This window comes from Apteryx rowi, unplaced genomic scaffold, assembly GCF_003343035.1.
Source record: "Apteryx rowi isolate R43461 unplaced genomic scaffold, aptRow1 scaffold_8, whole genome shotgun sequence".
Classification (NCBI taxonomy): domain Eukaryota; kingdom Metazoa; phylum Chordata; class Aves; order Apterygiformes; family Apterygidae; genus Apteryx; species Apteryx rowi.
The window spans coordinates 4168590-4180754 of NW_020451093.1; the positions used below are offsets into that span (position 1 = coordinate 4168590).

At 34.1% G+C, this 12165-nt stretch overlaps 1 protein-coding gene across 1 annotated transcript in view; it reads right to left on the bottom strand.

Moving 5' to 3' along the window:
* Positions 1-12165, bottom strand: part of LRP1B (LDL receptor related protein 1B) — a 572531-nt gene that overhangs the window by 216164 nt on the left and 344202 nt on the right. The window contains exons 28-31 of the mRNA XM_026088976.1: positions 10909-11040; positions 9477-9704; positions 5487-5661; positions 5094-5188 (exon numbers count right to left, since the gene is read on the bottom strand). Of these exons, the coding sequence (XP_025944761.1) occupies positions 5094-5188; positions 5487-5661; positions 9477-9704; positions 10909-11040 (630 nt within the window). The remainder of the gene's footprint in view (positions 1-5093; positions 5189-5486; positions 5662-9476; positions 9705-10908; positions 11041-12165) is intronic.

Sequence of the window (12165 nt, forward strand, 5' to 3'; positions counted from 1 at the left end):
TACCTGGGTGAGCTGATAGACCTATTTTGAGTAAAGGGTGTAAAGAAAATCAACATTCTGCAATATACTCAAAGAAGTGTCGTAGCAGTGACTTTCTGTCACACTGTCCCTCCTGTACATAGACCTGATCTGGTGCAACCTTTGAACCAAAGGCATATGCAATTCCTCTGTCCCACAGGACGTGAAGCAGCAGAATAATAGAATGAAGATCAGGTCTTGGTGGGTCAAGGGATTTCTAAAACTAAACTATAAATTTAAAATAAAGTCAGGGTTATAATTAAGATAAAAATAAATAATTAAGATAAAAATTATTAATAGGATGTAGATATCTTCCCAATTTTATGCATTAGTTAAAATACAGTTGTAATATTAAAAATCAGTGAAATAAAAGAATAAAAAATTTCTCCAAACAGATATGGTCTATAAAACAGATGTAGTGTCATCTCTTTTCACAGAGCTCTTACAGCAACTTCTTCTACTTCTGGCCTCCTGAATCACACATGGAATCTACCTTTGAAAGGAAAGACTTTGAGATACCCTGAGGATGAAAGCCTCTAATAGGCTACCTGCAGCTCCATCTCATGTCGGAAACGCATCCTGCATTCAGAATTTCAGTCAATAGAGATTAGATGTCACGTGAACAATAAAAATGAAAATGTGTTTTCTTGACCAAAACCTTACATTCAGCCACAAAGGTTTACCCGTTTTGTTTTATTAGCTTCTGCAAGCTCTAGCTTTCTATGCTCCAGATGAAGATGGGCCTTTTCCACATACCCACTGCTTAGGAAATTCTCAGTGAGCAGGATTCTTGAGGGATAGCCCACTGGTGCTGAGATGTGTGTGTACCTGAGGAGACAAAATCTTCTCTTGGGGTTCTGTTCTCACTTCTGTCTTCTGTGGAATTACTGTTGTATTTTCCATTGTATTTTCTTTCTCTTCCACTCCAGTTTACTCTGCCACTTCTTCAATATCTTTTCTTATTGAGAATTTAATGTAGGCCAGTATTATAACCTTTTTCCAACCTAAACAACTTTCTAACCTAAACAGTTCAAATTTCAAATACTTATTAAACAGTGATTTTAATATAGGATGCTGATCCTTCATTATGGCACTATGGACAAAGCAGAAAGAGCATAACTAAACAAGGTGTATGAACCATTGTTCTGCTCAGAAACTACAATGAACACTCACATCCTAGAAAGGGACTGACCTACACTAAAATATCCAGATGATCCATGTCTTTCAAGTAGTTTTTGTTCCAAATGTGTATTAAAATTGTTCTTCCAAGAAACAATTTAAGAAGCAGACACCACTGCAATTTCCAGTTTCTTTCTTGTGTCTACTATGTTCACAAAGCAAAACAGAAGTGTGTCTGCAGAAGAAAACCCACTAGTTAACGTATAATAGAGTAAAAGTTCAATAAAGTAGTATTTTAAAAAAGAACAGGAATGTTCTGGCCAACTATTTTCATAATCCTTCCTTCTGTTTATGAAGTCTGCTATACCTTTTTATCTGAGATCATTCTGAATATTCAGTAGCCAAGGAACACCAATGAAAAATAATTAAATTGTATAGTAATCATTAAGTGAGAAAGCCAACAATATATTTCATGAACCTAATCACGCCAATGTCACAGAAAGCATCTGGGAGAACTCCAAGCTAAACTTCCATGTAACTCTCCAGTAACCTACGCAGCTTGACAAAAACACCCTTTAGGCAAGATATTCAGATCATTGCAACTAAAATTTCCATTTTCATTCACTAGGTTGTGATCTATTACTGTATGGATATTCTGCTCTCTTAACATCTTAATGATGCTTTTGGGGGTTGCATCTGTGAATGACAAAAGACCACAAGTAAAATGCAAATAACTATAATAACTGGCAAAATTGGGCAGTTCAGTACTGGGAGACAGACTGACATAGACTTAGAGATTAAACTAATCTTAGAAAAATATGAAAGTAGCCTTAACTGGCGAATTAAAATCCAATTATATGTAAAGTATTTCTAGCACTCATTACCTCTGAAACTGAGCAATAAATCTTACCCAAGAATGTTTAGTTTAACAATGGATTGTTTAGAATGCTGATTTCTAATTAAAAGAAAAATGTTTTTTCAGCCAAAACTACTAAAAGGTTTCAAGTTAATACTTGACAGCAATGTACACTCAAAATAAATGTTTGGTTATTTTGATAAGATTATGATACAATTCTGTTTCAAGTATTGCACATACAGATTAAAAGTCAAGCAACTGATGTAAGCTAGTCAGTTATGAATCTTTGTTTTCAAAGTAAAAATAAATCCAGTGAATCTGCCACATGGTAAACCAAATCCAAGGAGTAACGGAAAGAAAAGACAAAAAAAATACTATTTAAAATACTCTGGTCTACTGTTCCCTGTGCTTTGTTCTGAAAGTATCTTTTAAGAAAAATCAAGAGGCTATTCAAAATCCTAAAATCAAAACCAAAGAAATTACATCTAATCCTGTATTTGTGGATATGTGAAAAATCACATCTCCCCAAAGTTTTCAAACTGATATTCTCCAGTCCAGCTCCGTGCTCTTCCACCTCACCAGAAGAGGTTACAAAGATACAGCGCCACCAAAAACATTAAATGCTTTGAAAGAAAGTCAAAGGATGCATGGTTTGTATTTTTCAAGTTTTAAGATGAACAACTGCTTAACTTATTACAAGCTGGAAGTTCAAAATATCAATGATCTGCCTCACAAAGTATAAAAGCCAAATTAAGCGCTAAAACCCTAATCCCTAAGAACGTAATTTAATGAAACCCCAGTGAACAGTTCTTTTTTTCAACTGGTGTATGGGTGTCAATATTTGAGCCTTCTAGAACTGCAGAAAGGACTAACAAGTCATAGCTATTAATCAAGATAAAAATGACCTAAAATCTGTCCTCCTAAGATTATCAGTTACAAAAATCTACTACCTACATTCTCTTGATGTTAAAACATATTCTAATTAAATTGAAAGAATTTCCTTCTTTTAGACTCAAACTGAGAAAATTCCATCAGCGTATTTCAAGTCACAGATTGGAAAACTTTCTCCCATTCTTTAAATTCTGAAATTATGTCTCAAAAAATCTAAAAGCATCAATTCTTAAGACATCCAAATATAATAAGCCACATATTTGTCTTTTTCAACAACCTCTTTGGGAGTTCACTTCTTAGATCATTCATTTTGCTCCCCAGATATTCAAAATCAGTAAATTACATGAACTGGAATTTCATTTATGCAGAAAGACAGTTTAACTTGTCAGTTAGAAATGAATTATTAAATTTAAGTTCTTCAGGATGCTCCTCTGGCTCTTCAGCAGTGTTTTCTTATTCTTAGCATGTATATTTCTTATTCTAATGATAGGACTAATTTAAACATTTAAAACTGATATTTAATATATTTTATATTTTAAGGTTGGTATATGAAAGACATGCAACAGAAGCTGTTTTCATGTCCATCGTGACTGACAATAAAATTAAGCAAAAGACATCTACCACTTCAAAAGTGTTTCATGGATAGACAGAAGCAAGCTTTACCTTCCCTTTATACACAGACATATGTAAACCTACATGCAGACGTACTTTATGATTTAGGACACCTTCAGGTTGGCAAGAAGAAGGGAAAAAACAATTAAATCTCTACACTTTCCTTAGTCTCATTATTACGCAATGAGAACCTTTAATGTGGAATATAAACTATTTCAAGTAACTCGCATCAGTTCTTCATCATTTTAAATTAGTCCATTACTACACAACAGTTTGCTTCACTCACAGCTCTGTGGTGAAGTAAAAAATGAAAAACAAACAAACCACAAAAACAAAACCCCACTTCAGTCACAATTCTCAGCCCTACAAGGCTTAAACAGACATTTAACCGCATAAATAGTCCGCCTGATACCAGTAAAACACGTCCATAAGGAAAACAACGCCACAAAACCCATGCGGATTTGCAGGTGCGGCCTACACGCTTAGAGCCGACGCGCTTAGAGCGAGCAGGAGCGCTCAGCCTTCTGCCACATGTTGGGCACTATTTCTTAATATCGTCCAATTATTATTAAATTCCTTGGTGCTCACCTTAAATTTAGTGGCTTTAGTACTCTTTTTTTTTCTCCAAATACATAGACTGCTGCCTCTTAAGGTGGATAGATATAAAACCAAACGAACAAGAAAACAGTTACTGCGTATTTTCTATAAAATTGTTTTGAATTTAGGGACTAAAACGCACACTGTGTTTGCTCTAACCTCAAATTAATTATTTAGTTACATCATTTATTTTTGCTTTGGCTCACTTACATTCAGTTACAAAAAAACAATTAATGCTTTAAAATTTAAACACTTTATTGGCGGAGCATTAAAAAGGCAAAACAACCGGAGTGATCGCTTTAACTACCCAAAGAAAATTACATCACAAAAAAAAAAAAAAAAAAGAAAGAAAGGGACCAGGGACCTGAATGACTAAGAAAAGCCCTAGCACGCATGCAAGGGATATAATTTTTCAGAAGGTGGTATAATTTATGAACTATGCTAATGATAAAATATTAAAAGTATTAAAAATATTTATATCAGTTGAATGTTTCAATTTCTGCTCTTTGCTATAAATGGAAAGTTAAGAGTCAAATTATCTTTTCATCATGCACCTGGCATTCTTATGAGGAAAGCTATGTTTCTGGTAGAAGAATCCGCCCACATATTTATTAAAAACAGTTTATTAAAAATTATTTTACACTATGTATAAAAAACAGTTTATTAAAAGACCTGCTCTTTGTATTTTTGACCCGTGACCTAAAGATGGAGACAGATATTTGGGTACCATTTCATCTTCAGTCTATGTATCTATTGTAATCCTAAAAAATAATATTTGTATCATTTGACTCATTATAGTAGATTTCAGTGTGATTGAAATGGGACAAAAATATCTTAGAACAATAAAACAAAAATACATCAAGTGTTTTTCATGTCTCTATGCACATTAATATCATTGTTCTACAGAATGTGAGAAACATCATGGTATACATAAGTAGCATTTCAAGACAACTTCCATATTAAAGTACCATCAAATAAAAAACAAAAAAAGAGTACTTACCAACAGGATCTTTTTGATTCTGAAAGAGTATTTTGCTGTTGCTGCCATCCATGTTTGCCATATTAATTGTGTTTCCATCCGTCCAATAAAGCTTACTGAAGAAGAAAAAGAGCATATTGTAAATGTTGCCTTGCATACACAGTATTTTTAATACATCAGTAGTGAAAATGTGCATAGATTTAAAAAGTAGGCGTAATACACAACTAATGGTTATATGATTTAATTAACAGTAAGCTTTGGTATAGAAGCAATAGTCAGTTAAGAATTTCTGTGCAAATGCATGCATTTAGTATAATTTTGCAAGAAAACAGAATGAGCAAGCTCAAAATCTGAATGAAAAAGAAATCTTCTGATCAGCTTTATGGTAACTTATTAAAACTACAAATATATTACCCTCTTACTGGGTGAACTGCAAGACACTGGGGTTTATCAATTCCATGGATGATAGACGTTTTCAAGGAACCGTCTAAATGTGCCACATTAATTTGCGTTTCATCAAATTCTGAGCTAATCCAGTATAAATTACGTGATATCCAATCCACTGCAAGACCTCTGATACTCTGAATATCTGCAAAAAGTGAAAGCAGTTGTTCTTTTGATTTACTTTCTAAACTTTTGGACTTTCAGAAAAAAAAAAAAAGAAGAAGAACTTCTGCAGTTTGTTAACAAACTCCTGCAATATTCTAACAAGGTGCAATTAGAAATCATTGTTTTTGTTTTTGAACCAGCTACAGCAACAACAATTAACATGGAAATGGCACTAAAGATTCAGGAAATCATCTATAAATACTTGCAAAAAAAGATCAGTATAAAACCTACTGTCCAAATATAATAATAAAACTTAGCCTCTGTATTTTTCTCAGAGCATTTTTCTACTTAGGAAATCATTTATCTCTCAGCGCACTACTAAATTATCTTTACATGATGATAAAGAATGTGTTAGGTTCCACTAGGTAGTTCAAAGATCATATTTAAACAAACATAAATCTTGACTTAAGAGGAAGTTTCATGCTTCTTTGAGCGTGAGAGATACAGAACATATGGAGGAGTTCTAAAACAAAGCTATACTGAAGTTTGAAAGCCTACTTACTTCTGTAGCACCAGGAAGGCTCAGTACAGAAAATCTGCATTAAAGTCATTGGTCAATACATGGCAGGGGGGTGGGGGGATAGGGAGAGAAAAGAAAAGAAAAAGGGTTTGGAGATGGCCCCAGAACAGATAGTCCTATAGCACGTAAGTAGATATAAAGCTTCTTCAGTACTGTAGCTACTTATTTCTGGAACTGATACTTAATGCTGCTTTGAAGACTCCAACTTACTCCCTCCTTGGGATTTGAAAAGGAAAGATGTCATACTAAGAACAAACACCCTAGACCTGAAACACATCTGAAGACCTGAGAGCTTCACTAAAGGCATGAGACTGCAAACAAATCTACTTGTCTTCATTGATTAAGGCATGAAGTGCAGTAAGTCAAGAGCCACTGGAGGGAACTACTATTCTTATTGTAGGTATGATACTGGATATGAACTTCAAATTCAGTAAAAAGTATAAGGAAGAATTTTTGAAACCATGCATTTTAAGGCCTGTGTAGCCTGACACAGACAGCTCTATCCAGAGTCTATTACAAATAATTTCTATTAAATATGCAGGAGCTTTTATGGGAGAACAATGACTAATGAGAATACAGCACTTAAAAAAAAAAACCATGCCATTTAGGAGGAAGCAACTTGTGAACTAGGATGGTAGTCAGAACTAGCTGAGGTGGCAAAATGTGAATAAGGTGTGATTGTTTTGGTAGCATGGATCATGATGACACATCACTAGATGACAAACTCTACTAGGCATTCAACTCCCTCCACACTTCAAAATGATCAAGGAATGCTGTAAAAAAAAAAATCACACTGTTTAAATATTCCCACGTTCACCAGAAATGTATGTTTTGCCTGCACTCCATGCCTTAAATGCTGGGTGTAATGCACTGCTGAAGGTCTGAATACCAACATGCCCTGCCTTGGCTCAGCAGTGGTTCATATTAGCCAACATCTCTGTAGCCTGGAAAACAGGCTGGGGGCGATTTCATTACGGTTCACAGTTTGTACAGTATTTCTTCTTCAACTTACTTTGGTTACTTTCACTGACTGAATTATTCTTGTTGATGAACTAAAATGGATGTTGCTATGAACTGGCCTGCATATATTTAAGGTTGAATGGTGACTGGACTTTAGGAAGTTTGCCAGCTTTTGGGAATGGAACAAAGGACACCGAACATACAGCCATGACCCATTTTAAACTGAACCCCTGCTTTTTTTAAGATTGGAGGAACTAGAAAACAAGGATTTCATAATTTCATGCTCTTAAAAATATTAAAACATGACTTTGACATGGTTGTGACATTGACTTAATACTTCATCCAGTGAGAATCCCACTAGCATATGCTTATAAAGCTTCTTATTTTCTTATAAGAAGTATGAAAATATAACTGTAAGCAAATGTGATCATTTACACATAATGAGCAGTCCCTGTAACATTTGGATGTGTCAGAACACTGTAATTTTGTAAATTTTATATATAATAAATTACATTTGACAGATACAAAATTTACTCCACAATGGAAACTACCATCAATAAAAAGCTAGCTGGAATTATGAAATAATGAATGATAAACAGATATTCTCATACATAGTGAACACCCTTATCCATTAAGTTCCTTGACAACTTTCTGTAATTTCTTCATTATATATTTTATTCAGTAAAACAGTGGTTTAATTCTATTAATAAAAAAAAATATTTTGTCTTTTCAGCACCTCAAATCATGATCTAAGGAAGAACCCAAAGAGGCCCTGTAAGCCTTGTTCTTGTCACTAGTAATGAAAACTGTTTCTGATTGTTAATAAAATTGTCCTGGAGATAGCAGGAAAAAAGAAAGACACCTAGGCAAAAGAAATTATTTTTATCAATCTAAAGAGTCAAGTAGGAATATGCCACACTGGTCCAATGATTCCCCAAGACTTGCTCAGACAGAACAAATTTGGTCTAAAAGAAGCCTTGGACAGAACTTGAATTCCATTTCTGGGATCTCCAACTACTCAACTGAGAAAACAGTTTCAGTCTTTTTTGCTTGTTATCAAACTGAAAAAAAGGTCTGATCTTACAAAACTGAGTTATTTTCTCCTCTTCCCCCTCAAATTTAACAGTTGAGGATTTAGGAGTTTCTTTAGCTTGCAAATTTGCCCGTACTCCTCCAGATAGTTCCTGTCAGACTGTTCTCCTATTTTGAAGCAGGCAGCACATATTACAAGATAGATGATCGTGTGCTGCCAGGACAGGAATTGAAAATTGCAAAAAACATTAGAAAAGGCAACAAACGGTATCATTTTAGCACTGGAGATACTGGCATAGGGTTGGAGCAATCAAGTACAGACTTTAGATCTATTCAGTCTCTGAATTCAAAGTACAGAGCAATAGTGTTGGAACAATGACGGTGCAACTGCAGAAAAACCAGCCAGTTGTGATTTTCCATTTGCAATACAGGTTTCCCTTTACTGCTGTAAGCAACCTACTTATAATGAGAAAGCTCAGGAAAACCTGAATTGTAGTATTGTAACTGAAGCAGCAACGACAGTAGAAGGATACCCAGGATTCAAAGACACAGAATCAAAAGACTCCAGTTCTACATGGTGAAAATACCGGTGCCATGCGGGCCAGTACTGGACCTGAAGAGTCTGACGGCATTCAGTTTGAACCTTACACACATTGCAAGAAGACAAGAGGGAAATGTGTAACAAATTTCAAAGCCACTGTATGGTTTGATTACAAATGACAAAGCTACTGTATGGTTTGATCCCCTGATGGTGCCAAATATGTAGCTAACATTCCAAAGGTACTGTTTTCTTGTATTTCTGAATTTGAAATTCAAGTTAAAGATTACATCAGAAAGGTCTACTTTCACTGGAAAGAAAAAAAAAAGGGTGACAATAGAGCTAATTTCCTCTGTAAGTCAGCACAGCTAGCCAAAGGATGTAGAATGTCCACATTAAATTTTTCAATGCAAAGCTATTTCAGGATGCAGTTATTTTTCTGCTTTTTGTCTTTAAACATTCTATCTTCCCCAGAAAGCAGTATTTCCATTGTTCATTACACTGTATTATAATTCTCTATAAAACATGTTACATCTTAACTGTATTTAAATAAAAATTATTAATGCATCCATAAAATGAACTACAATCCTAAATAAAATTATGTTATTTATTGTTTACACAAATTATCCAATATCAGTGAAAGGTATTCTTAACAAAAACTTGAATTCTCATACTGTTGCATACAAAAAATACACAAACATTTACCTCTAATGAATTATTTTTAATTTAATATTACGCTATTTACCTCTTGAGATAATGGTTTCTAAGCCAGTCCCATTAATAAAGGCACGCTTGATGGTCTGTGTTTTCACATCAGTCCAGTATAAGCGTTCCTCAACAGCATCAAAATCTATGACCGTGACATCATCAATGTCAGGAACGGTGAAGGCTGTGATGAAGTTGAAGTATGGGTTCTCTATGTCCACCCCTCTTATTTCTGAATGTCTTGCATAAAGAAGAAATTTCTTCTTTTCTGTAGTGAAACAGGAAAACATCACTCCTCATCTTCCTTACCTCAATGGCTAAATGAAGTCAAATGAGAACAATTTCCAAATGTTTTATTAAAATTATATGAATGATTTAGGATTTTCAGAAAGCCTGCAGCCTAAAAACATCCAAAACCCAAAGTATGTTATAGAGTATAAAATCATACGAAAAATATATTAATCCTGGATACTGGAAAAGATGTTACTATGCCAACCTATCAATATAGTCTTGTAAAAATCTAGGGAAAAAAGTTAAAAACTATTTTAAAACTTATATCCCTCTTATCCCAATCAAAAAATACAGCTGCATTTGCACATCATAACAGAAATCAACATTTGATATTGCAGGGGTACAGAGTATCACTGTAAGAAGAACGTTTTGAAAACTATGAAAGTTAGTAGGAATCCCTCAATGTATGTGTTAAAGGCAAAAAGAGGTGGGAAGAAAAGAAAACTTGTTGAATGTTAAAACAAATTTAGACATCCACTAATGAAAAGCTTGATACGTAAAATCAGTAAAGGCAGAACAGAACCCTACTTTTTACCTCAAAACTCTAAAATATTTTAGCAAAGGTCACTATATAAATTGCAAAGGTACCTTCTTTCTAATATCTTTTGATATGATAGAATATTTTTTCTTCAGATTTCCTAGACACTATTAATGGACACTGAGAAGAATACTGCATTACAAGGTTTTACAAATAATGGACACAACTATTTGACGTTTCTAGGGCTTTTACAGCTTAAAAGTGTTATAATTTTTTCTAAAACTCTCCTGCAAGGCTGCATGTTTAATATTTATTCTTCATTTTAGCTCTTAATCCTTGAAAACGAAACTAAGACAACTTTAGAAGAACAGGTAGAGATTAAAGCCATTAAGTACCTTTTTGTCATTCACGTTACTTGACTCATCATTTTCTGATAATGCTCTTTACACTATTAATCTTCCTGTTTTGCAAAGATAAGTTCCACTAGCATGTCATACACATGAGCAATAGAAAAAAATGACGAAGGTAGTAATATCAAAGCTCCACACACCTCATGTATTATCAATTCTCAAAAAATAACGTCCCTTTAAAATTTATCACTACAATGCACTGCAGAGACTATTTTTAAGATTATGTATTTTAATTTCTCCAGTTTAAAATCCTAAAATCAATACAATTTTCAGGTTTTGGGAGAAAAACTTACCATAACATGTTTTCCTGTCCACAGACAGTTTCATCAGATGAGGACACGCACATGCAGCACTTCTGTTGTGACTGATCAGACACATGTGCGAACACGGACCTCTGCCCTCATTAGCAGCACACGGATTAGAAGCTGGAATCATACAAGGAAATACACAAAATATAAAAACACCTTCTGGAGCTTGTCTTCATTCCTGTATCAATGTCTAGAAAATATCACTGCCTATCTTCGTGTTATATTCTGATATTTATTGAATTTATTCTAGAGGATTCCAAATTGCTTTTTTAGCTTTCGACTGAAAACAAACAAGATTTTGGGAAAAAGTTAATTCACATAAACAGTCCTAGAAGAGTTTATTTGACAGGGTTTTTATTATTGTTGTTCTGAAAAGTGAACAACAATTTATCTCCCTAAACCTGAGGGAGAACAGTAAAGAGAAAAAATGTAAATATCTATGGAGAAATTTAAATAGGCATCAAAAATCTAACCGCTCAAAACGTAATCCCTGTGTTATTTATAAAATTTAATGAACATTCTCCACTGTTTTCTTACCTTTCCCCCTATTCATTCTTTGCTGGATTTCTTACCCTGTTAATGCACTCAGGAGGTGAATGACCTTGCTTAGTTTTTCAGTGTACATTTTGTACCACCAAGCTCTATTCCCTCATCTAAATATTAAATTGCAATAATCCAGTTTTGGTTAAATACAGTCAAGAGCCAAATGATACAGTAACTGCACTGACATTAGTAACTGCTACTAACATTACAGAAGGCTGTATTAAAATTTTTTGCTAACTTACTTGCTATTGGTGTGACTTCTTGTGACATTTTAATTACACATAGTCCTACGTTAAGTGCGCGATATCAATTTTACGTCATTTTGCTGGCATAATCTATGTCTTTTGTCAAACCAGCATAAGCTAAACTGGGAAGAAAGTGGTGAAAATTCTTTCATGTAAAAAAGATGTATAAATAGTCACAGTTATCCACAATGAATACAGACGAGAAAATTTTTTTGCTGCAGCTTTTCCTTCTTTAAGGATGTTCCCAGGCTAGAACCAGTAGGCCTGGCTTCCATACAAGCCAGACAGAGAAACTACAATAAAGAATCAAATCATCAGATACATGAACAAATGTGATATAATGTGAGAAAGTCAGACAATTTTTGTATCACAAGCTCATGCTTCACCAATCACAGCTATGAATACACACGCAGGAGCTATTCAGATGAATTAACGTATTTAAATTCCAAAAGAC